The sequence below is a fragment of the Meriones unguiculatus genome, chromosome 20 (genome assembly GCF_030254825.1).
Source record: "Meriones unguiculatus strain TT.TT164.6M chromosome 20, Bangor_MerUng_6.1, whole genome shotgun sequence".
NCBI lineage: Eukaryota > Metazoa > Chordata > Mammalia > Rodentia > Muridae > Meriones > Meriones unguiculatus.
The window spans coordinates 73,061,288-73,088,575 of NC_083367.1; the positions used below are offsets into that span (position 1 = coordinate 73,061,288).

The window sequence follows — 27,288 nt, forward strand, 5'->3', positions numbered from 1 at the left end:
CCTTTATCCATCTATTATATAGTTTTACCTGAAGAGGATTTTCTTGTCACTGGGGATGTAGTAGTCTCTGATTTCCTTTATGGTGAAGGTGTTGCATGGAGAGTCTCGGGAAAGAAATGGGAGTGGGTTGTAAGAGCCAATGAGCCGCAGTTTCCATCGTGCACCCGACACATATGAGTCACCAGTATACGCTTCAGCCACGAATGTGTATCCTTTCTAAAAGAGAAGGCAACCATACATATAGGATTCACGTTACCACTATTCTCTCAAATGTGTGGTCCGCATATTGAAATAAATGTTACTATATTGTTACATCTACATTGAGCCCTAGCTCTCCTAAAAATCATCAAACCATAAACATTATATTTAAAATTCTTCTTAGAAATAATCAACTTGGCCTAGCTTGAGACCCATTCTATGGGAGAGAATCAGTACCTGACACTATTAATGTTACTCAGGTATGCTTGTAGATAGAAGCCTAGCATAACTCCTCTGAAAAGCTTCACCAAGCAGCTGATGGAAAGAGGTGCAGAGACCCACAGCCAAGCAGTAGGTCAAGCTTGGGGAGCCTTGTGGAAGATTGGGGAGGAGGAGTGAGGGAACCAGAGGGGTCAAGGAGTCCACAAGAAGACCTACAGAGTGTAATAACCTGGGCCCGTGGGGGCTCACAGAGACTGAACCAACAACCAAAGAGCATGCATGGGCTGGACCTAGCCCCCCCTACACATATGTAGCAGATGAGCAGCTTGTTCTTCAGAGGGTCCCCTAACAACGGGAATAGGGGCTGTCTCTGGCTCTGTTGCCTCCCTTTGGATTCCTTTCCCCTAGCTCGGTTGCCTTGTCTAGCTTCAGTGGAAGAGGATGTGCCTAGTTCTAGTATGACTTAATGTACCAGAGTGGTTTGGTACCCATGGGAGACATCCCCTTCTCTGAGGATAAGAGATGGGGGTGGGGTGGGGAAAGGGTTGTGAGGGTGGGACCAGAAGGAGAGGCAGGAGGGAGCTGCAATCAGGCTGTAAAGTGAATATATAAATTTAAAAAAGGAAAAAAATCATCTTAAGGATGAGAATGTATCCAAGTGACAGGTGCTTGCTTAGTTTGTGTGAATTCCTGTGTCAGATCCCCAGTGCTGTAAACAAACAAATAAATTCTGAAAATTCTCACCAGTCAGTGCTCTAAATTATACTGTTCTGTCTTTGAAAAATGGTGACAGGAGTAGAAGAAACAACTGTTCGTTTAATTGAAGGGGCAGATATATCTGCAAGCCTAAGTCTAGTGAGGGTCCTAATCAAGCTTCAAAGCATGCCTTATGAAAATCCAAGGAACAAAACAGGCTCCTGCAAGCCAACATGAGTTTGCAAGGAAGAACTTCATTAGATCATAAAACTAATACATAAGTAAATAATGACAAAGTTGTTGAATTTTACACAGTGCATGAGGTCTTCAGGAAGGTAACCAAGTTGAGTAACACTCAGGGCTACATTTGATGTATCTTGCATTAGTTTTAGACATCCTCTATGGAGGTAAAGTTTTTCACCCATCTCTGGAGACCATCTCTGGGATATCACATCCAGATGGTTCATCAGTGCCAGAGCAAATTATTTAATGGTAGAAATGCCATGCAGGTAAATGACAAGAGCTTCAATTTGTAGCAGTGTCTTCCAAGACATGTTTTGTGAAATATTGACCCTATATATTTTATGAAAATGGGTTTCTAAGTTGTAGTGCATTTAGAAAGGATTGCACTTTCCCCCTCTGGAGATATTCAATATATGTTAGCTTATGAAAAATCCTGAGAAATAACTAATTTATTCTGTATTTTTCCTTAATTTTTAGGATACTATACCTTATAGAGAAAACAAATACCTTGAAGAACACAAATTGTACAGTGATATATTTGAAACTGATGACTTTCAGTAAGCCATATAACTAATATAACTTGTTTGGTGAAGGAGAGAACATTTCCAGATTTTCATGGCATCTATGACTTTGCTTAATTCTTTCTTTACACTAGTGGTTTTCAGTGATCTCTTTAGGAGCCCAATGACTTTTTAACAAGGGTGGCCTATAAGACCATTGGAAAACACAGTTATTTATATTACCATTCACAACAGTTGCAAAATTATAGCTATGTAGTAGCAACGGAAATAATTTTATGGTTGGGGTCACCACACATGAAGAACTGGAACTGTATTAAAGGGTTGAAGCATTAAGAAGGATGAAGAATAGATGTAAAATGTACTAATTCAATAAGAAACTTAACAGCTCCTTTGAACTATTTTAGAGATTTGAGGGAACATTTTTGTTTTAAACAAGGAAAATATTTTATATATGTAATTTTAAGACAAAGCTCTGCTATGTAGCATATGGGCTTTCCTGGAACCCACCATGTAAACTCAGTTTCTCTATTATTTTTCATTGGCTAAATCTTTTGGATTTCACATCAGATTTTATAAAATTGGGAGTTAGTATCAAATCACACCTAGTATATGAAATTATTTTTACCTTATATTAAACCAGGCAATACCACATATAGTTTATGGGACAATCTGGTAAACATTAACATGTTATATGGAAGTCATCTATATTTGATATTATGTTCTGAACCTCAAAAGAAAAAATACAGTCATAATCCAGAGAGAAAAAGGAAAAGTTCAAAAACCACACATCTATAGAATGGAAATTAGGAGTAAAAACAGCTCTCCTAGTTTCCAGCCCATACCCACTACATTTGGCAAGATTCCCTAATGGGGATTGTGACTGAAAACATGAAGAAGAAATTAAAATACTGAGAGAGGATACATCTGATGGAAGGCAGGGTCTCTCATTCATTCAGCAGGCAGCCTAAAGTGCTGCTTGGCCTGAGCAAGTCATGGTACCTTCAAAGACTAAGAGTGGGGGCTGGGTTTGTGATCTCAGTCCCCAGAAATGCTGACAAGGCCAACCAAACCACATATGTAAGAAAGGCACTCTCTCTAACCTGCTTCAGTCTAGGACCAATAAACTCCTGGGACCCAGGTATGTTATAAAAGTTGATGTGGATTTGTTTTCAACAACGGCCTATACAGTGTACTCTTTCTGAAATGTAAAGTGTGCTGCAGCATACACATTTGCTATCTCCTGATATATGGACTCTAAGGACAGACCAGGGCACTCTTCCTCTCAGCAGAGGGCAAGCACAGCTGCCTCACTTGCTGCTGGTCTCCCAGTCCAGCAGGGGGCTTTTTAGGAGGGCTGTTTTGTCGTGAGGGGAGACAATTGTACCTACCTTGTTTTTGGTGTAAAGATAAGGCACCACTTTCTGAAACACCTTAGGTACCTGCTCCATCGTGTCATTGTTAACGACGTGCAGCATACAGACCGGGAGTGTAGTATATACTTTGGGAACTATAACCATATCTTGAGGGACAAAAAATGTTTCTCTGTAATTACAAAAGCATAATCCTTTCTTAACGAGATCTTAAAGCTTGAAACAGACTTTTATCCCAAAGATTCTCTATAAAAACTTAGTTGCAAATAACTAAAAGGCTTGCATATCTTTTCTATTTTGAGTTATTATTACTTTGTCATTTTGATGTACAAATATACAAATTCCCATGTTATATGTCATTCATTACTTGTACCTAATATGCTATTGCTTGGAAATAAACATTATCTATCTATACTGGGAACAGATTGACTTATGTTTATATATTCACAGAAAATCTACAAATTGTTTAAATATTTCATATTTTGATATACATAACATTCTCTGACATCTTATATATATTATATATAATATCATATATATTATACATATATATCAAATTATGTATCATGTCTAGAGGCCAATACTTTTACTGCTAACCATACTTTTATTGCTGAAACTGCAAAGCTGAACACTGCATGCCATCTGAAGATGGTATCATTCACCACTTGCCTGAATACTATAAACCAAGAATTCGGTGGCTGGTCTGGATGGTTCACCATGTGGTCAACAAAGGCCGCCTTAGTCTCTTCATCTTGGTAACATGGATAAGACTCCATAGACTTACACTTGCTTTTAAACATTAGTCTAGAAATACAAAAACAAATTGAGTTTCAACTTGAGTATAAACTTCATTTACAGAAGAAATGTAGCCTCTGAAATAGCAAAATGCTGGATGCCAAAGTTTGGTGGGTTAAGGTCAAAGAGGCACTGTGTGAATTGTAGCATCTGGTGTCAAAGGGTAAGAAGCACACTGCAGGTCAGTCGTGAATGGTATCTTTCAAAGGTGCTTGAAGTTGTCTGACAATCTTAACTGAAGGAGAATATAATTCCCAAGCAAGGGGGTGATTAATGCTCATAGAGGGAAATGGAAGCTTGATGTTTACGCTATAAAGCAGGGCAAACTAAGCAGGAATAACAGTTGTAGAACTGGGTCTGGCCACTGAAAGATCCAACTAGAGACGAGAGATTGGAATGAAACTTGTGAAGTTAATGTGACCAATGGGTTTGGAAAATTCAATTATGAAATACTAAGGGCAGGTATTTTTCTGGCTCGTGCAACTGTGCAGGGATGCCTATGGCATCTTCCACAACAGGGTGGGAGCTGATAGAGTTGAGGGGATAAACTCCTCACTTCCTGCCAGAATCTAGATCTAGCCTCAAAAACACCAGGAATGCTGGGTCTTTTTCACAATATCTCAGAAACTATCTATGATAGAAGCCATTATGGCCTTACAGGACAATTTTTTTACTGGAGATCTAGAAGTACTCTTCAGCTAGAAGAAGTCTGGAGGTGTTCTTTACCTTAGGAGAGAAAGTGAATATTGCTCCATATTCGCTTCTAAAGATGTCCAAATTTTTTGAAGTGTATCTGCAACGCTGGCATTTTCCTTTGTGTCTAAACAACAATAGTAATAATAATAACAATATTAAATCCCTAAGATATCTTGTGCAATTTTCATTTTGCAAATAAAGAATTTAAAGTCCACTGTAGGAGGCATGTAGGTCCTTGTGCTCATAGATGAGTACTAGGAAACCAGAAATACTAACACAAAATTGTCTCTTCAAATGAAAAGATATATAACCTGTTTTCCAGCCCGAAGGTTGTGAATGGATGTGGTTAATACTGTAGTGACTTCTGTGCTGTGTATGACTAGACTATACCATCTCCTCCAGATCCTATCATGAGTTTGTTTATCTTGAGTCCATCTTCCTCAGTTCATCAAACAACATATTTTTATGGAAAATGTTACTTTATAAGAGTTTTGATGCAGTCATGTCTTAAGTTTTCTTGTGCATGCAGGACTGAAGTCCTTCTCATCAGGAAACTTGTTTCTACAGTGTGCTGAGCTTAAATATGCTTAAAATAAATTGCCTGGATCACATTTTCAAAGTTTGAACCAACACTGGCTACTGAGTCATGCTGAACAGGACTTCCTCCTTGTTTCCCATGGATTAATACTCTGCTGGACATGGTGTTTGCAAAGACTCCCACAGTTCACAAGTAAGATGCCCTAGGCTCCCAAATTTTGAGAGCAGTAAAACATGGTTAAAGCATTGAGCTATAAATATCTCAATGAGAACACTGCTCACAGTACATTATTGTTTTCTCTCATCTCCAAAGTAAAAACATATGAGATCTTTGATGTTGTTTAAGAGATTCATGCAACAGTTTGCATAATAATTTCTTCTGTGGAAAACCTTATCTCAGAAAAAGCAACCATCTAATTATTCTAACCTTTATCTACTGCACTGTCCACGAATGGCTTCATAATAGAGGGATGGGCAGGGGAAAGTTCATCCTGAGTAAGCATCTCAGAGCCAACGTGGCAGAAAAACACCCTCTTTTTTTCTTATGTCCTGCCTGGTTCCTTCATTGTTCTGATCAGTTTCTGAAATGGGAACTGTAGCATTTGCTCATCTCCTGTGTGCCTGACCTAAGGCAGCAGCTGTGTCTGCTTGGCCAGCTTCTCTGACTGTGCTCATCATAGGAGTATTAGCTCTGAGATTCATTCAATAAATATGAATGGAGTGAAAGAACTACATTATGAAATTGCTTGCACTTTTTCAGTTTCCACAATGGAAAAAAATCACTGTATGAATATAATAGTTACTACTTAGAGAAGAAAAAGAACATTTTATCATGTAATGAGTATGATATATTCACTTGTTTTCTAATGGAGAAAAACATGAAAATCAAGTAATTATAATTTATTTCTATCTCTAGCTTTTTCTTTCTTTTTCCTTTTCTTTCCTTTCTTTCTTTCTTTCCTTTCTCCCTTTCTTCCTTAGTTCTTGATTTGGTCAATCAGGTAAGCCTCAAACTAAAACTAGCAATCTTCTACCCTCATAGTTCTGAGTGCAGGAAATATATGTGTGCATCCATCATACCTTCATTTGTAATATGTTTCTATCACAAACTATTTACTCTGTATTAAAAAAATACCTTTCGGTGTCTAGACTTTTCACTCCTTAAACAAATATTTCAATATCATTACTAAATGTTTTCCATAGTGATATTTTTATAACAAAGTGTTTCAGTAAACTAAAAAGTTTTATCAAAGATAAGTCTTTCTTCTCAAAGGGCAATAGATATTACATGATGAAAATGCTTATCCCTTTTGAATTTTAATTCGATAAAATAGGTTAAAACCATACCTGGCATTCGAGCTTTTAAGAGAAGTCTAACATAGGTCCCTTTCCACATGGACTGAATTTTCACTGCAGCAGCTACCTCCTCAGGAGAATACTCCTTCTCATTTATTGGCATACAGTATTTAAGGTCTACCCATTCCGCTGGCAAGAGAAAGACAAAAACTGGATTGGGATTTACATCTAATTCTTTTCCCAAAATTTTAATGCCAGCAGCTTCAAAAGCCTTTAGACATATCACTCCTCAGGGATGGATTGAACATCCCATTTCACATTGTCCACCGAGCTGAGGTAAAGGTCTGGATAAGGAAGCTGTGATATTTTGATGAACTGAAAGGAAATGGAATAGTGAGAATAGAAACAGAACATGGTGAGAAGGAAGAAATCTCCTCAAGGTTCCTCAATTCATAGCAGGCAGGTCAATGACAATTACAAAGGAATTCTGGATCCCATGGAAGTACATATGACAAAGGATTGGTAAGCTGCTCAGCAGACCTTAGGAGCCCTTGGAGCGTCCTAGAGAGAGCTTGAACTTCGAACTCCCTGGCTCTCTGGCAGATCTGTTGTCTCTGCCACATAACAGCTGAACATACCCTTTTTAAATTATTCATCACTTCCATGCTCAAATACTTAAAATTAATCAGTACCTAAAGAGACGTCCTCTGAGAGGGAGTCCAGGAAGGCCGTGTCTAAAACCATAGCCCGAAATGCAAATTTGAAGTTTGAAGGAGGCTTGGCTACTAGAGATTTTTTCATTAAACGCCATAATGATATGTGGAAAACCTGAAAAAAGATAAAAATATTCACAGACACACAACACACGAACACATACATGTATAATTAACAATAGTGGGACAATCTAGGTTGAACTATGTATGGCAAACAGAGCTGAGTTGTTCTTTAGCAGGTTAGCCTTGTCTGTCTAGAGTGTATCTGCAAAAGTTGCGTCTGTTTGAATATGTGACAAGGCAGACATTTGTCATTGCAGATTCATCTGAATGCCTGGGACTTATATTGTGTTCTACTTTGATGTTCATAAAATGGTTTATGTCTCCTCTGCTTAGCAAAGTGCTCTTCTAGGTTAGGCACAGCCTTAGTTTATAAATACTTTGCCAACAACATCCAAATAAATATATTTTAACGGTAAAATATATTTTTAATGCAAAGAAATTTTTTTGTGATTACATTCAGCATGGTGAATACTGTTAGCTTATACAAAATTATAGTTCAACTGAATACCCTGTAGTTTTCATTCTGACTAGGAAATCCTTTTCTCAAAGGTTATGTGCTAAGGTCTGAGGCATTTTCTGTTGTCACAACATGGTGTTATTGGCATATGCTGTGATGACAAGTGATCTGTGACACATCCCACAGGGCATAAGACAGTCCCAAAACAAAAATAATTCAGCTTGAATGTCAATAGCTTAGAGGCAAAAAAAAAAAAAAAAAAAAAAATACAAATACAAACAGATGTAACTGGATCGCCATGCAGCTTGGGCAGACCATACCTTTCAGTTTACTTCCTCAAGAGACAACCAGAGATTGTCTGGCTTCCTAGATAGCCTGCAGGAAGGCTACTCAGCCCCAGCGGAAGCTTGTGTTATATGAGGGAGGTTCCCGAGGGTAACCACTGCCAGGTGAACCACTGTGTTTCCTCACCCTTTATAGAGACATCATTCACAGTTTAGCAGGAGCCTCTGCATGAGTGAACCTCAGTAGCCCACACCAGCTATTCTCATATTCTTTGATTAATTTCATTCTTTTTCCCATTTCATTCCTCTAGATTTCTCTCTACCTCCTGAAATCACTCTCTAATGGGACAGTTGCCATGCAAACCACTTCCCTAGACTCAACACTTGCAGTTTATCTTTCAGATGAAAGCTTTCCTGCTGTGAGCATCAGAACCAGAACTGCTTACCCGGAAGTGCTGAGCAGTGAGTTCTTTGTTGTAGAGGGGAATAGGATAGTGAGCTGCTTGCAGATCCCTCAGAGCTGCAGACAATTTATCTTTGTCTCTGAAATTAGTAATCACATTTCCAATAGCCTTGAGAATTATTACAGACTGTTCCACAAATCGGAAGCTCTCCTGCAAAGACAGAGTATACATGCAGCAGCTATGCACATATTTATTTGAGGGCAATTAAATTTGCAAATATTCAGCCTTTGGAGAAGAAAATCCTCTGCTATATGATTAATTCGATGCTGTTTTATTTATAGAGAATAGACTGAGCTGTGGCATTCTATTGGATGCTATGATCTAGGAGACATGAAAAAAGAGCTGGAAGTCCTACAAGGTTTGGCAGTCCTACAAAAAGGACTGTGGAAAAGGAACACTAGCCCTTTGGAGGAGTTAGGAAAAACAGTTCTGAAGGATGTCTAGATATCAGGCTGACAGAGACTGGGATTTTGAACACTAAAGGGTAGAGAAGATTGTGGGGGGAGGGTCTTGCAAGATAAAGACCAGTGGGTGGGCTAACTTGGGCTGATGGCTCGCCCTAGTTATCCATTCTAAGAATGAATAAGAGCTCCAAGCTGACAGAGATTCTTGGACACAACCCAGTCTGAAATGTCTGAAGATTGTCCTGGTTGGTGTGTACTGGGTAGTGCTTGAGTTGCCTGCTTAGAGGAAGTTGGAGGAAGACTGAGCCATCTTTCCTGTTTCTCTAGGGGGTGTCATAGTGCAATCATTGTTTACTGATTGCCTACAGGACTGAAAATAGGTCCAACAAATGTGCCTGGACAACAAAGATGCCCTGCTGGGTGAGAAACTGACAGACATACAGATGCATTCTCATCTTAATGCTTGAATACCTACATTATCATTCCAAGCATCAGTGTTGAGGATGGTCTTGCCTCACTGGTGGTCTAAGTAAGCCTCTAATCAGAGGAATCATCTGTTTGTATAGCAGATCTGAGAATGATCAGTTATGACTCTCTCAGCTCATGGGCAAGGGGATGCCTTTTGCATCTCCATTTGAATAAGAGCTTAATAGGGATTAATCTTGAGTGCATTAACCCTTATAACATAAGAGCATATATTATCATATGAAACAGGAACTATTACAACAAAATAATCATCAGGAGTTAATTCTACTGCAAGCTGGATAATGCACAGCACAGAAGTAGAATTGTCTTAAAGAAGAATTTGAAGTAAGCAGTATAAAGCAAGGCAACAGCTTTGTAACCCCAGATACTCAGGATGCTAATGCAAGAGAACCACTTGTTGCAGATTAGCCCGAGTTACATCATGAGCTCTTGTCTCCAAAAACCCAAAGTAACAAAAACAAAGAAAAAAAATTCCAGAACAGTCAAGGAAACAAAGGCTACCATATGAGATCAACTTGTTCTGTTAGTGCCTACTGAGCAGAATGAAAAGCATGTGGAGAGGAGACAGCACAGCCAACAGAAGGAAGCCTTGAAGAAGCTTGTAGAGTCCTGCCTAGACAGGCTAGGGGGCATAAGTTAGGCATGTGTAGGCCATCAGAACCTGATGAAAAGAGTCAGTCTTCAACCCTCTTGTTGCTACAAGGTATTCTGGCTGCCTTAGAGAATCCCATATTTGTACCATCTAGAGTTTTTAGCTTGTTTTCTTGGGTTTTTAGTTTGTTTCATCTGGACTTTTTAGCCGGTTATTGGAGATGAGGAAATACAGACAGCAAAAAATACCAAATTCTAATCTCCCCTGAGCACAGGTGTAGACAGAGAACACTGTAAACAAAGAAAGGGTTTTAGTGGCATCACTGCACCCATTTTCTTTTCAGAGCTGAGAAAACAGCAAGAAGAGAGGAGAAAGAGGAAGTGATGGATGCTTCTAGTGAAACACCTTGACTCCTGTGAATCCTGAAGATACATACTCTAAATTCCTCAGAATAGAGAAGGGATGGAAGGAGGAGGAATGTTCACATTTTAAATGGCATCCAAAAAGACTTTACTTGTGCTTTACAACCTGCCCCCAAGGACCAATCCACCTACCAGATATACTGACAGAAGTGAAAGACTCAATGGAGTAGAGGTGGGCACAGCTGTCGTGGAGGAATTAACTTTGTTTCCCTACAGACTTTAGACTGTTAATTACAAAGATTATATTTCAGCATTTGTTAGAAGACATATTAATGGGTTTCAAAAGGGGGAGGGTTAAGCTCAAAATAGGATTGAGTTTAAACCTTTGATACTAGAGAAGAGGAATTTGCTAAGATACTTACCGGCTCAAAGTTGGGCAGTACAACATCTTCATCCCCAATGACAAATGTCATCATGCTGCAGACATGTAAGGCATGTCCCACGGGGGAGTATGCATTGAAGAGCAGCATATGCCTCCTAGGGAGAATGGACACCGTGTGAGGACTGTGCTTCCTATGTTGGATGTATTTTACCTCTGCTACTTGCTTGATCAGAGTTTGAAACTTTAAGTCTAAAGTTAATGAAGAGTTATTTTCTTTAACACAGATAGGATAACTACCTTTGGAATTCCACTCTAGGAAAACCCTAGATAATCACAAAATCTGTGTTTTACTGATTGCAGGAGACAGAAATAATTAGACAAAATGACAAATTTTCACACAGTGAAGATGCCTCCTACATCCTGTGCACTCAGGGAGACAGAGGCAGAGGCAGGAGGATCTCTGTGAGTTAGAGACCAGCCTGGTCTACAAAGCAAGTCCAGGGCAGTCAAGGCTACACAGAGAAACCCTCTCTCAAAAACAAACAAACAAAAAAATTCACAGATAGATGCCTTTTCAAATCATTCCAGGAAACAATAATGTAGAACTCACATTACTTACTTCATTAGTCAATAGTCTAAAAGACCCCCAAATGAGAAAATGTCAGACCCTACCCGACAGGCAGGCGCACCATGGTGGCCTTTGTAGCATAGGTGTGCATCCTCAAAACAGCACTGAGAGGCTTCAGGGACTTCCAGGTGATTGCTTCAGCTGTCAAGAGCCCAGGCTCCACGTGAGGACTGTCTTTTGTTAGGGCTTTAGGAGAAGGGAGATGTGTTGAAATGTGATTATGAAAGGATAGCTGGCCTCCATTTGCACTGTTTTCTGTCCGATAAGGACATATGTAATCATGAAGGTGGATCACGTACTGAAAGTATTCTAAAGGCACCCTGAAATGCCAGAAGCTTAGTGTGTGAGTGTGGGAAATAGTCCCTAGTTTGGCTGTCGCTGTGCCCCCTGTCCAGTTTCACCCTCATAATCATCTCCTCAGATGAAAACTTAGGATGAGAAAATTGGGAAAAGGAGAACATGCAGATATATTTCATTGTGTCTGCCAATATTTTTTAATCATTTCTATGTGTATGATTAGAATATCTTCCCAGATGCAACTTAATGAGAAAAACTGAAATATCCAGAATATTAAGAGATTTCCAATATGGTGTTTAAGAAAATCAAAATACTCCCTTGTCTATCTAAGTGTTTGCCTTTCAAATTCAGAGAATCTTTGGATTTGGGTAGAAGTTGCAAGGAACAAAATTTAACATTAATATCAAGAAGTTTTTCTTCTTCTTCTTCTTCTTCTTCTTCGTTTTTTTTTTTTTTTTTAATGTGCACCAACAATTACAGAGAACAAAATGTAGTTTGCTTTTCTTCCAGAAAACTTTCAGGATGAAGATACTAGGCCACGGCACCTTCATGCAAGTAGAATTCCAATGTCTTAGAACATGAGGACTTTAGAGTTGTAAGCTAAATAGATATCAGATCACTAAATTTTCTAAAGTTTATTAAATGAATGTTTATTTGGCAGCTGCTCTATAATATTCACTATTTAAAACAATTGGGATCCACGCTGAAGCATAAAAGCCCTTAATACTGTCAAAATACTCAATTCTTGAGTATTTGGGACATTTGTTGAGGAACTGTGATGTGACATGGTTAACCTCAGTTAAAGATATGCTTTAACAACATAGGCCAAAGAGTCAAAGAATGATCATATATATGTGTCAGATGTCCTTGCACAAGGCTACCCACTATGTCAGAGGTAGGACAGGTTAGGGCTTTGGGTAGTTTGTATAGGGAAATGAGGCCTGCCATTTCTCACTAAATTTAGCGACATGACTTTCAACTGGAAATGAATGAGAATAAAAGTAGACGTGAAAGACATGAAGAAGGGAGACTTCAAGGCTGAAAGTAGTACTTTATGAGAATAAGAGCAGAAGCAAGAGCACACTAGGGAATGCCCACAGAGGAGAGCTTGTTGAGATCAGTGTTCCTTGGTGTTGAGTGGGCTAGCTAGGAGGGATCGTCCTTCTCCCAGTCATATTCAGATGCTTTTTTGCAGCCAAAGATTAGGCAGGGAGTTGGGTTTGACACTAAAACACTTAGCAGAAAGGAGCAATGGAAAGAGGTAAGGGCAAGTTGTTTACCCATATGTTCAACTTGTGATCCATCAGCCACAAATGGCTTTATGCAGCTAAAGGTAGCCATGCCTGTAGTCCAACACAAAATCATTAACTTACTTAAAACATTATGAGATTTTGTTTTTGTTAAGTGGATTGCATGGTTCCAGAAAGTGGACTTTGTAGATGTCACAGTGTCAAAAGGGTGGGCATGTCTGGTAGGGCACACAAAAGATATAATCACAGTGATTGGCCAGAGAACTTACATTGGAGTAGAAGGAAAGAGGAAATGCAAAGAGTGATGGACATATAGAGAATGGTATAATGTAAATGGGTGGAAGGCTTGTTAGAGTCAAGAATTGTAAGGCTGGGAGACCAAAGAGAGTGAGCTGAAGAGCTGAGATGGTAGTTAAAGAGTGGAGGACTTGACATAGGACGGTAGAGACAAAGCACAACTGACAAGGATACAGGTCATGATGATGAATATGGGCTATTGCTCTATTTTCTACTATTAAAAGAAAGCATTCAAGTCTGTATACTTCATGAAGAAAAAAAATCGAGAGTCTAGAAATCCAAGGGAACTACACTGGATTCCAGGTTTGCACTCATTCTATCTGTACAACATAGCGATGGAAACTGGCTGTGCACACAAGGGCCAAGCATATGCAGAGACACCATCTTGTAACAGCCCATTTTCATAAAGTCAGATTCAGTCTGAGACCAGCATTAACCAATCCACATGCAGCACCTCCAAGAGCCTAGTCAATTTCCACAAGCCTCTGTCACATAAAACAGACTACCACCACACTGGAGGACAAGCCTCCAGTACATGACCTAAGAAAAAAGAAGAACCCAAAATGGGTGAAAGGGAAAGATTTCTGAGCATTGTCAGATCAAGTAACAAAGAAGATAAGAATAATGACAAGTAGAGGTAAAAATAAAAGTAAGACTGAACATGCCAAAGAGGTGAGCAAAAGAATGTGACTAAGAGAATTGGGTGGCAAGAGTCAACATAGTCCCCAGTGTTGGAGAAGCAAGGGCAACAAAAGCGATGGCAAAGGCAGTCCTGTGTAATTCTTGACAGACTGCAAAGAGACATTGTCTTCACCCATGGCCTGAAAGTTTATTGTTCTATGTTCCTAAGCCTACTTGTGCTCTGGGCAACCAGACACTCTCATTCTCAGAACCCTCTTACCTCCAGATTCCCCCCAGCGCACCAAAGCAGAAAAGCAAACCAGTAGTTCAATGGGCTTCAGGCTGTCCACAAATAGATAGTAGGGCACACGCTCTTCTGAGAACTACAAGAAATCAGACCAGGCATTCAGCTTAGCAGGCCATTCATCCTATCAGTCACAATGTAGTTTACGCATAGGGAGAAATTTACTGCAGTTCTTGGACCACAGTCAGTACATTACAGGTCTAACAAGATGAAGTCATTCCAAGCAGTAAGTTGTAGCAACAGGGTCTGGAGCCTCTGAGAGTCAGGCTGCTGAATGAGAAAACTCTTCTTTGTCAGCAAAAATAGGGGAATGGTCAAGTCCAGACAGAAAATAGTAAAAAGAGAGCAGGCTGAGGGCAAAGGGCCAGCTGCAGACAGGCAAGAGGACACAGACTAAGCATGGCAGAAAATAGAGTTGCCTAGCGGGGATGCATTCAGGCATTTTGCATAGTGGTACAATGGTAAAAAGAAAAAAAAAAGCAAAACTTTTTTCATAAGATCCTCAGAAATATAATCATGGCTTTCTGGTGTCCATCCATGGAGGGGTTTTATTCCAGAGATATGGAGAAGTGATTGGTTAGACAGGGTTCTTTGTAAAGAACTCTATATACAGTCATGTACATGATTAGGATTTTAGTACATTCTATAGGAAACTATGAGTATCCCTAATTCCCAAGAAAATACAAAGCAGGATAAGTGGGTTTCCAAAGGCACAAAGTTTGTAAGTAGCAAGGCCAGGGTTGAATATCAAGCTTGACTCTAACACTGTATGTATCACAATTGCCTTGTTATTCCCAACCCCACAGTTCCTTATGGTAATTTTGAATGATGTATACAGTAAGTATATTCAACAAATCTAATTGTCACTGCTGTAGAAGTATGTCATAGATGTGCTACTTTACCACAATAATAGGTAATATAGGAATGATGAATCTCTAGTCACACTGTGAAAAAGGAAATCTTTTTATCCAATAAAATATAAAACAATTCCTAGAAATGTCTGGCATTGCATAAAAGGTTTTAAATCATTGCCTACTCCAATATTTTCTATTAGTTACCATCCAAACTAAATCCAAGCATTTACTTCATGCTTCCTTTTAACTGCAATATGCCAGTATTATGGACAGTTGTTTCAAAGACTCACTAGTTAAGTGTGAAGGACCTTGGATCTACCAACTCAACATGTGTATGTATATGAGCTTGTTTTAAAAGGTTTATCAGCTGGGATATTGGCTGTCACCACAGCCATCCATGAATGACTTTCAAAGGTCTCCAATCCATACTCACTCTGAACACCAAGAGACTATCTGTGAGGTATGTGATGGCCACTGGTTCTGTGCTAAGACCAACGACTAAAGCCTAGCCTCAGACCACAGAAAACCCTTCCTCTCAGGCTGCATGGAAAGCTTTGAGCTCCAGTGTCTAAAAATATATCATTTTCTCACAACTGTGTGTGTTATAAACATTCAGGGGAATGAAAGAATCACATTGGCATGTCATCCTATTTTGCTAAATTGGCATTTTAAAGGAAAAATAATTACCATCACTTTATAACTATAACATCAAAACGAAAAACAGTTGACCATGTCACTACATATGCACATACATTAAAATGGTTGATGAGTTTCAGAAAGGGTGAACTCTATTTAATGACAGCCAACACATGTTATCAAGAACTGATCAGCACTTTTCCAAGTGTCTTACAAACATTATCTCAGTTATACCCCAACCATGTGACTTTTGGGGATGCAAACTAGTAAAGCATTGCTTATGGCTTACACAATGGGTGATTAAAAACAGAGAATTGATATTTCCATTATAATTTTGTAAGAAGAGATTTTAAAATGTTTGAGACATTTAGAAATATTCTTTAATGAGGTGATTCTACATAAAACATGTGTAAAAAAGGAAAATTTAACGGTTACCTTGAATTCTGATTTTTGAAAATTAATACAATAAGAACTTGGCTTGTGGAAAACATATATATGGCTGAAAAAGAGAACATTTATAACAGGTTATCGCCATTATACACAAAATTAGTACTACATGTTTAGTTTCTTAGACTCAAGTAACTATAGGCAGAAAAACTTTATAAAAAGTGCTGCATTTGTTGTTCTAAATGACATAGATCTATCTCAGTGGGAAAATCTGTCTTAATTAACAAGTATGTGAGGAAGAGCTGAGACTGACTCAAGTGGGTTTGTTTGATAACGTGCTATGTGGGTGGATATTGAATACACTCACGATCCCCTCCCAGCAGCAAGATGGGAGCAAGTGAAGAGGCCAGACAGTAGACAGAAAGAGGGTCTAACTCAGCCAGACAGTAGACAGAAAGAGGGTCTAACTCAGCCAGACAGTAGACAGAAAGAGGGTCTAACTCAGCCAGACAGTAGACAGAAAGAGGGTCTAACTCAGCCAGACAGTAGACAGAAAGAGGGTCTAACTCAGCCAGACAGTAGACAGAAAGAGGGTCTAACTCAGCCAGACAGTAGACAGAAAGAGGGTCTAACTCAGCCAGACAGTAGACAGAAAGAGGGTCTAACTCAGCCAGACAGTAGACAGAAAGAGGGTCTAAATCAGCCAGACAGTAGACAGAAAGAGGGTCTAACTCAGACCCTCTTGTCCTTCTCCTCAGAGGATCAGATAACCCTGGCAAAGAAGGGAAGGAAAAACTGTACGGATAAGAGGGGATAAAGACACAAGGAGAACATGGGCTGTTGAATCAACTAAGTAGAGCTCACATGAGCTCACAGAGACTCAAGCAAAAAGCACAGGGCCTACATGGGTCTGCACCAGGTCCTGTGCGTATATGTTATGGCTGTTAGCTTAGTGTTTTTGTAAAACTCCTAACAGTAAGAGCAGATTTGTCTCTGACTTTTTTTTGCCTGCTCTTAAGACTCTTCTTCCCATTGGGTTGTTTTCTCCAGCCTCAATTTGAGGGCTTTTGCCTAGTCTTACTTATTGTATCTTGTTTTGTCCTGTTTGGCTGTCATCTCTTGGAGGTCTGCTCTTTTCTAAAGAGGAAATAGAGGGAAAGTGGATCTAGAGGAGAGGGGAGGAAGAAAGAAGCTAGGAGGAATGGAGGGAGGTGGGGCAGAGGAGGGGATAGGAACTATGGTTGACATGTAGTGTATGAGAGAATTTATTTTCAATAAAAATTTTAAAAACTGTATTTGATATTATGCTAACACCCAGCTGATATTGCTTTTCTCTTTTGAATGATGGTTAAGAATTAATAGATCATATGACCAATATATAAATGTACAGAAACAGACCCTGATATGAGCCTGTATGGTACACAGCCTGGGATTTATCCAGGAGAACCTAGTCAGATGACATTTGACTATTATATTGGCTGCTTTCGTACATTGTCAACTTGACACAATCTAGAGTCACCAAAGAGAAAGGAGCCTCAGTTGAGGAAATGCCTCCATGATATCTGGCTTTAAGACATGTTCTCAATTAGTGACCAATGGGGGAGGGACCAGGCCATGGTGGGTGGTGCCATCACTGGGCTGGTGGTCCTAAGTTCTATAAGAAAGTAGGCTGAGCAAGCCATAAGCAATCAAGCCAGTAAGTAGCACCCCTCCAAGACCTCTGCAGCAGCTCCTGCCTCCAGGTTCCAGCCCTGCTTAAGTTCCTGTCCTGACTTCCTTTGGTGATGAACATCAGTCTGTAAGTGTGAGCCAAATAAACTGTTTCTGACTCAACTTGCTTTTGGGTCATGGGGTTTCTCATCACAGCAATGAAACCCTGAGACAAATACTTACTGAAAACACACACAAAAGTCTTCAAAATCTAACCATATTTCTTTGGAAGCAGCTTCACTGACTGTTGCAAAATCTTCCTGTGACTTTTCCTGTGTTGCTGTAGTCTGGCTGACCAAGTCCTTTTCTACACCCAAGCCCTCGGGTGGGTGGAAATCACCCAGTGCAAGCTCTCCTTGTTCGTCTGGGAAAAGGGGAGGACAAATAGGTCAAGCATGTCTTACATTTTTAAGTGACAAGCTGTTATAGTATGGAAAGATGAATGGTATGGTGGATTTCATATCCAAGTCCTATTTATGGGAATACAGTGAGAAAATCACTTTTATGCTGACCTAAAGTTTATGAAGACTTATTTCTTACACTTAAGACTTTGTAATTCAGGAAACTTGAAATCACTTTGGTAAATTTTGGAACATATTCTTCAGAAATTGCCCAGACACACCAGAGATTAATTACTTTATGTGCTTCAGAGATAGTCTTAAAAGAAGGTACAGTCCAGGTACAGAAGAAAAAGTAAAGACATGACAGGTCTGTTAGCCCTGATGTGTTCAGTCAGCCCTTTAGTCACTCTACTCAGTGACTGTATGATCAAAGTTAAGATTTGTCAAGTACTGTCACAAAGCTCAAACAGAATCTTGACCCAACATCTTATATATGTGCATGTGACATTTCTTCTGGATTTGAGTCTTCGCCAAGTCTTTAGTTAGAAATAGGAACCACCAATGGCTTCAGTACTTTGACTACAGCATGCATGCATTAAAAGGCATGAACTTGTGGATAGTCACCTGCAAACCCAGAAACTTGGAGGATTAAGAGCTTGAAGCCAACTTGGACAGCAGTGAGTTGTAGGCTGTCTGAGAATTTATGTAAGACACTGTCTTACATAAAATAAAATACCAAAATAAACTGATTACTTGCACTTTACTAACAGACTGTCATCATCCTCTGTTTCTATTTTTAGTTTGAATTTAACCTGAGAAATTGTCACATGTTTCTAGTCTGGAGTAGATGAGAATTAATAAATCATAGGAGATGCTGAGGCGAAAGAAGGGAGAACTAAGACTGTCTAGAAGCAAGACTTGAAAGTGCTTTGATATCGATAGGAGAGCGAAACCATGAAGGGATTACTAACTTACCTTTTGCAGGTATAGTCTGCAACACAACATTACCCTGCAAAGTGAAGATGAAAAATATAAGTATAAACAAAATGCACAAATTGGAAAGGTCTCTCTTTAATAGTTTATAGGAAATGTGAGCCAGGAGGGACACAAGGGTACTTTGAAAGTTGAAGGATATTTCACTTTCTAAACTATCATAGGTACACGAGATGTTGGCTTTTAGACTGCTAAGATGTGGAGTACGCACACTTTTCAGACAGACAATAGTTCACAGTTAAAGTAAATTTTTTTTGTATGATTCTCAGTTGAATCAGTACCTGAGATGTGTTTCCTGTTACTATGGTTATCTCCGCTTGGCTGGTGCTTATAGGTATTTCATTTTCTGCAAGGGAAGGAAGACTGGTTCCCAGTGGTGCTCCTTTCTTAATGACTGACTGCACAAAATGCCTAGTGAAGAAAAGCCCACAAGACTTATGTTACTGTGACTTACAGTGACTAATGAATAAGCTTAATCTTGTCAATAAGAAAACAGTTTGATTCTGTTAATTTTGTTTTCATTCTTTGAACTTTTATATTATGTCTTATACTACTGCTCTATAAGTATGTGTACTGCTGTAAACATTTTCTTGGGACACTGTTTTAAAGATGTAGATGTTTATGATCAAAATAAAGTGATTTGATTATCACCATTAGTGGAATTAGAAGAATGTGTGTATGAATGAAAATCTTGGTGTGGAAAATTTAATCCTAAATTTTAAGCACTTAAGCTTCTAAGTGTGACTTTCATAATTTTTACCAAGGTAGTTCCTCAGGAAGTCATTGACAGACAGCATCACTGTAGCATGAATTTCAATGGCAAAATGATATATCTAGCATAGTCTCTACATTTTACAAAGAGAAAAACCAAATTCTACACATATAAGATTCACACCTTTAATCCTAGCATGCAGAAAGCAGAAGCAAGCAAATATCTGTGAGTGCATGGCTAACCTGGCCTATATGTCAAGTTCTAGGTCAGCTAGGGATACACAGTGAGACCCTGTCTCAAAAACAAAGGAAAATAATTTACATATAGACTGCATGGACTGAATTCTCCAACTTACACATAACTTCCACTAGAGGGTAGCAGAAGCATGTTTATGAGGCTCCAATTTTCTCTTAAAACCATGAGCCAAGAATGAATAAACCTGTTCCGGTACAGAAATGGAATTTCAATTAATGGAAATCATGAAAGTAGTCATTCTCCAAGGAGATTGCTATTATGCTGATACACAAAAAATCTGGCTGTGTAGCAGAACAGGTCTAGGACATGTCTTCTGAAAAGAGTGCAATGCCATTCACATATGTTTGCTTTGGCTTTGCCACAGAGTTTGAATATGTGAATGAATTATAAAAGATTACATCAGGTAATAGATTAGTGGCAGCCAATCAACAGCTGCCTGTTTCTGGGTATTAGATTTTTATTCATCTTAATCAAACAGTAAAGCTAAAAGAAGTTACAGAAACATCTGTTTGGGAGTAACTCGAGGAACTCAGGCTATGAGATCAATCCATTTGACCCTACTAACATAGAAGTTCTTAAAGGCTGGGTATTGTAATATAAACTGTAAGAAAAACTGCTCTGGTGTCAAGCAACTACAGCTTTACGACCTATATAATCTCATATTAGTGTGCAAATTTGGTCAGACAAAAGACCAAAGACTACAATTTGACTGTGCTAAGGCAAACCTCCATAGCTGGTAAAGCACCCTTGTGGGTGTACCTGTGAGGCGACCTCTTCAGGGGATTTACCATGGGCATTTAGTGCACTAAGTGGGAAAGTTTTGCCCTCAGTGAAGGCAGGCAAGTGTAGTCAGCAGTGGGCCTGGGTAGCCCAGAACAGCTGAGGAAAGACGGCTTTACTCTCTGTCGCCTGTACTACTGCTCCTTTGCTCGTGGATATCACAACTCCAGGGGCTTTGTTCTCTGAACTTCAGGCCTTGTACAGTGGCCGCACTGAGCCTTCAGCCAGAAGTGACACTTCTGCTCCCTGAACTTCTGTGATGTCAGACATGGGCAGCTACACAAATGTCTCCACAGTTCTCTAAAGACGGTTTCTCATGAGACATCTCCATGACCATGACCATGCAAGTCGATTCTTCAGAAATCCTCTGTCATTCATGGAGTTACTTGGATTCTATACTACTGATCAGTTATCATCTAGTCATGCATATATTAGTTCCACTTCTCTAGAGAAATTTTAGTATAAAAACATCAGAAAAACTATGAAGAATTAATAAAAGCAATTAGAAAAGCAACCAAAACAAACAACTCCCCCAAACATGACAGAGACACAGGGGTAAAGATGTCAAGAATGTGTCTAATATGTTAAACTGAACCAGAATAAGACAGTGTTAATGAATTAAAATGTGTTTGATATTAAACCTAACCAGAGTAAGACAATGTAAGTTAAATTATTAACTGGCTTTGGTCCCTAACATTAAAAAGTACAGGGAGTTGAGTATTTAAATTGTAATTGCGTTTTTCTTGTCAGTTTATATTTATATCATGGATGTAATGCATGGCATATCCTCAGAATGACTAAATTGTATCTGAGAGCATATACATCTAAAACAGCCTGTGAAGATTATGCCAACTTGACAGGATCTAGAATCACTTGATAGAAAGACCTCTGGGTATGTCAGTGAGGAAGTTTCTAGAATGGGTTATATTTTAGTGCCATCGCTGTGGGTAGCATCATTTCATGGACTTGGATCCTAGACTGAACAGGAGAACGAGGTGGAGTCCCAGCATGCAGTTGCCTCTACTTACTGACGGAGGTGCAATGTGACCAAGTACCCTACTGTGCAAGCTGTCCCCTGATGAAACATGATGACCTCACCCTCAAACCATGAGTGGAAACAAACCTTTCCTTCCTCAGGGTGCTTCTGTCTGGTATTTTGTCTCAGCAACGGGAAGAGTAAATTCCATTATGTAAGCCATCCAGTACTTTTACAATATGTTTTACTTTTATAATTAAAATATAGCTACATCATTTTACAGCAACCTTTTCCTCTCTTCAGCCTCTTCCATTTACCCTCTTTACTTTCTCTCAAATTCATGCCCTATTTTTCTTTAATCATTCTGATATATATACGTGGACATACAGTCTAAATATTTAAATGCAACTTGCTTAGTACATATAATGTTAATTATGTGTAAATTATTTCAAGGCTGAACACTTGATGTTAGATAACAATTAGAGTGGAGGGGCTCATCCCTGAGGAATAATATTTCTCTTATTCAATACTTTTAATAAAATGTTTCCAACAATTAAAACACTCTAAAAAGTGCTCAAAAAGGTCAAACATGCAGTTACATGTGACTACAACTATCAAACTGGAAGATAATAAAAAGCTTCTGAATGACTTAGATGCCTCAAAATATTTTCCCTCAATATTTACTGAATACAAGCAACTATCAAATCCTTAGGGTTATATGAAATATCAAAAATTTACAGTACTGACATAAAATTTATATTCAGGTTAAAAGTGCAGCAGGAATGAAAAATAAATTACACAATATTCTTCCATATATCTAGAAACCTAACAATAAGAAAAATGTGTAGAAATAGTCATATATTTGGATGTTTTTCATAAAGAGGGAGAATAAATCCAGAAAATATATTTTAATAGCTTCGAGGGTTGTTCTCTTAGGAAAGAACAGGGTCTATGGCTTCAGAGAGGACCAGGGAATGTTATGCTGTGAATGTGTGTCAAGTCAAGCCAAGTTCTTGAGTTGAACCTAAACCTGATACTATGGTTTTAGGTGATGGAACTCTGGGGAAGCCATTAGGACAAAAAGCAAAGTCTTTATAAAATGAGACTTGTGCTCTGAAAAGCAGGGTTCCAGGGAGTTTGGGTATCACTTGTAGCATGTGCAAAGGCAGACAGAGGGCTCTGTAAGCAAATGGGTACTGTCCACACATTAGTTGAACTGACATCTTGATCTTGGATTTCCTGGCTTCCAGGACTGAGATATATTCTTTGGATTTATAGCCCACATGCTTAACGATGTTTTGTTTCCATAGTCTGCATTCAAACAGAATAGATGCGTAAAAGTGGATTGTTGCCTAAATAACTGCCTAAAACTGCGGACACCATTTTGGAACTGGGTAGAGGTTCAATAACTTTATAAAAATGCTTATATTGCTGTTAAGAGATGTTATTTCGTTAAAGATTACTTTGGTACTAGACCATAAAGGAGAAGAAACTGTAGAGAAACCCCTAATTTCAGGGAATATGTAAGTGATTTTCAAGATTATGCTGATGCAAATATGGAGGGTAAAAAGCATCCTTAACAGAATGTTAAAATCTCAGATTAAAATGAGATGCTGTTTTATTTGGGAGGAAGATGGCGGCACCGGGAGGACTCTCATTCTGAACAGCAGCACAGGGGGACAGGCACAGTGACCAGCAAGCAGAACTCGCAGCCATAAAACACAAGTGATTGTGTTTCTCAGGTGAGAGGATACCCCACCGTGGGGGATTCAATCAGCTTTAACTCACCCAGCTAAACCTCGGAAGAGACCCTGGTTCTGCCAGGCGCTTGGTCGCCAGCCCAGAGCTACACACCAGCATGATCTGGTCACTGTCCCAGACAGAACTGTGGGCCCACAACATCACAGACTGGATTTTCCAGTCTAGAGATATCCCCACGGAGCAGGAAACGATTGGGACCGACCTTAGGTCACCCAGACATCCCCTGGAAAAGACTCGGGTTCCACGGGCGCCTCAGGAGCCAGCCCGGAGCCAGAGCCGGGGACTCAGGCACCAGCACAGAGCCCTGCCTGTGCGCCTGGTTCGCTGCCTTAGATAGAACTGTGAGCCCCAGGGCACCAGAGACTCAGTTTCACCGTTGGGTGCAAACCCACAAGGAGGGAAACAGCTGGTCTGATCTCAGAGCACTCATCTGATACCACCACCTCAAAAAGGTCTTGGGAAAATTACCCAGTTTAGGCAGACGCCCAGGATCCCAAAGGCCAGAAAGGTGGAGCCACAGGTGGGCGTCTGTGCCTGTGGGTTCTACTCACTGCCACCCCAGACAGAATGGCTGTCCCCAAAGCAAAGACTGGGTCTCTCTGGCAGGAGGAAACCCCCAGCAGGGGGGATCATCATGTCTAACACTCAGGACACCCAGCACCAAAAGACTTTCTGGATTCACGCAGACTCTAGGCTCTAGCTTTCTAATGCAGGCAGGAGTGCTGTGCTCAGCTGCCATTATTGAGTACCCCTAGGGCACTGGGGCACACAGCTGCATCCTCAGACCTACAAAAGCCAGAGAGCCATTACAGCAGCCCTCAGATACTGTGCCAAGGATCAACCAGTTACCCCTAGCTAGACTGACAAAACTGTGGGAATCCCTGGTCCTTGAAGAGGGCTGCACCCACAGCGTCTGGACCAGAGCAGTGCGTGCAGCCGACATCCCAGACAGGGACACACAGCTTCCGGTCCAGACTGAGGCACCCAGCCTCCAGACCAGAGCGGCGCCCCCAGGCGCCAACTCAACCTAGGTGCACATTCTCCAGGCCCAGACCGGAGCACTCAGCCTCTGGCCCAGAGACTTGCTGGGTGCTCCTCTCACTTTCCCGGACAGAACTGTGTGCCTCAGGATAACAAACTGAGTTTCCCTGTTGGGAGAAAACCCCACAGCTAGGGAATCAGCAGGTTCTTCAAGAGGACTGTACCTGGAAAACTGTAACAACAGCAGCAGCTCACTAAATTTATAACTAGAAACCCAGCAGTGGGGCAGCTGTCTTGAAAACCTCTATGGGTAAGAGGAGAACCCCCCCCCCGCCTAACAAAGACCACAGCTTGTACTCAGGGCTATACACCTGAGGTGAGCAGTGGCAATTCCTGAGAAACACTGGCCATACAGTGACCATAACCAAAAAGCAGAGGAGGACTCCTTCAGGAAAAATCCCCGGCCAAGGGGATTCTCCCTATCTCAGGACTCCAGGAAGCACAGAAACTAACAGCCAACACCTAAAACAGCCCAATGGGTAGAGGTCAGCGTAAAAGCACAACCAACAAAAGACAGAGCAATATGGCATCTCCAGAACCCAGCCATCCAGGGGCGAACAGCCCTGGACAACACAGCATAATAGAAAATCAAGAAGATGACCTTACATCTATGCTGATGAAGAGGATAATAGAGGAAACAAATAAAATACGTAAAGAATTAGAGGAAGATAAAACCAAACAGATCATGGCTATCCGTAAAGAAATGGAGGAAGTTAAAGACAAGCAGATTATGGCCATCTGTGAAGAAATATGGGAAGATGCAGCCAAACAGTTTGCGGCCTTCAGAGAAGAAAAAATTAAATCACTGAAAGAAATAAAAGAAACAGAGTTGAAGGAAATAAAAGAAAAACAGGAAAATACAATCAGACAGGTGAAGGAAGTAAACAAAACAAATCAAGACCTGAAGATAGAACTGGAAAAATTAAAGAAAACACAACTGGAGGAAATAAGGAGAGGAAGAATTTAGGGAAGAAAACAGGAACTACAGAAGTAAGCATAACCAACAGACTACAAGAGATGGAAGAAAGAATCTCAGGTATAGAAGATACAATGGAAGAAATCGATGTATCTGTCAAAGAAAATGTTAATTCCAAAAAATTCCTGACACAGACCGTCCAAGAAATCCAAGACAATATGAAAAGACAAAACCTAAGAATAATAGGTATAGAGGAAAAAGAAGACTCCCTTCTCCAAGGCCCAGAAAATATTTTCAACAAAATCATTGAAGAAAATTTCCCCAAGTTAAAGGAGAAGCCAATAAGAATACATGAGGCCTACAGAACACCCAACAAATTTGACCAGAAAAGAAAATCCTCCTGCCACATAATAATCAAAACAGTAAGTATACAGAACAAAGAAAAAATACTAAAAGCTGCAAGGGAAAAAGGCCAAGTAACATATAATGGCAAACCCATTAGAATCACACCTGACTTTTCAACAGAGACTATGAAAGCCAGAAGGGCCTGGACAGATATCATGCAGACCCTAAGAGAACACAGATGTCAGCCCAGGCTACTATACCCTGCAAAACTCTCAGTCCTCATTGACAGAGAAAACAAGATATTCAATGACAAAAACAAATTTCAACAATACCTACATACAAATCCAGCATTACAGAAGACACTGGAAAGGAAAATACAACCCAAGAAAATTAGCTTCTGTCAAGAAAACACAGGAAATAATTAACCTTACTACAGTAAAACAAAAAGCAAACAAGCACACAACCTTATGACCACAGCCAACATCAAAATCAAAGGATCTAACAGCCACTGGTCATTAATCTCTCTCAACATCAATAGACTCAACTCTCCAGTAAAAAGACACAGATTAACAGAATGGATACGTAAACAAAACCCAGCAATCTGTTGCATACAAGAAACACACCTAGGGCACAAAGATAGACATTACTTGAGGGTAAAAGGTTGGAAGACGACTTTCCAAGCAAACAGACCCAAGAAACAAGCAGGAGTAGCCATTCTAATATCTGATAAAATAGACTTTCAACCAAAATTAATAAAAAGAGATTGGGAACGACACTTCATACTCATCAAAGGAAAATTCCACCAGGAAGACATCACAATCCTGAACATCTATGCCCCAAATATAAGAGCACCCACATTTGTAAAAGAAACATTGATAAAATTTAAACCACATATAGATCCCCACACATTGATAGTGGGAGACTTCAACACCCCACTCTCAACAAAGGATAGGTCAACAAAACAGAAATTAAACAAAGAAACAATATCTCTGACAGAGGTCATGAATCAAATGGACCTCACAGACATTTACAAAACCTTACACCCAAACACAAAAGAATTTACCTTCTTCTCAGCACCTCACAGAACCTTCTCCAAAATAGACCATATAGTTGGTCACAAAGCAAGCCTCAACTAGATACAAGAAGATTGAAATAATCCCTCATATCTTGTCTGATCACCATGGAATAAAGTTGGACTTCAACAACAACAGAAATAGCAAAAAGCCTACACACACATGGAAACTCAACAACTTGTTACTAAATGACAGCTGGGTCAAGGAAGAAATAAAGAAATAAATTAAAGTCTTCCTAGAACTCAATGAAAATGAAGACACAACATACCCAAACTTGTGGGACACAATGAAAGGAGTGCTAAGAGGAAAGTTCATAGCACTAAGTGCCTT

The 27,288-nt window shown here is 39.8% G+C and overlaps 1 protein-coding gene across 1 annotated transcript in view; it reads right to left on the minus strand.

The window, feature by feature from the left end:
* Nucleotides 1–27,288, minus strand: part of Adgb (androglobin) — a 142,692-nt gene that overhangs the window by 50,636 nt on the left and 64,768 nt on the right. Inside the window, exons 13-26 of the mRNA XM_060373216.1 lie at nucleotides 19,381–19,510; nucleotides 19,082–19,115; nucleotides 17,949–18,129; nucleotides 16,104–16,167; nucleotides 14,155–14,257; nucleotides 11,454–11,595; nucleotides 10,822–10,936; nucleotides 8,538–8,705; nucleotides 7,267–7,402; nucleotides 6,626–6,763; nucleotides 4,772–4,865; nucleotides 3,920–4,054; nucleotides 3,269–3,422; nucleotides 29–216 (exon numbers count right to left, since the gene is read on the minus strand). Coding sequence (XP_060229199.1) covers nucleotides 29–216; nucleotides 3,269–3,422; nucleotides 3,920–4,054; nucleotides 4,772–4,865; nucleotides 6,626–6,763; nucleotides 7,267–7,402; nucleotides 8,538–8,705; nucleotides 10,822–10,936; nucleotides 11,454–11,595; nucleotides 14,155–14,257; nucleotides 16,104–16,167; nucleotides 17,949–18,129; nucleotides 19,082–19,115; nucleotides 19,381–19,510 — 1,782 coding nt within the window. The remainder of the gene's footprint in view (nucleotides 1–28; nucleotides 217–3,268; nucleotides 3,423–3,919; nucleotides 4,055–4,771; nucleotides 4,866–6,625; nucleotides 6,764–7,266; nucleotides 7,403–8,537; nucleotides 8,706–10,821; nucleotides 10,937–11,453; nucleotides 11,596–14,154; nucleotides 14,258–16,103; nucleotides 16,168–17,948; nucleotides 18,130–19,081; nucleotides 19,116–19,380; nucleotides 19,511–27,288) is intronic.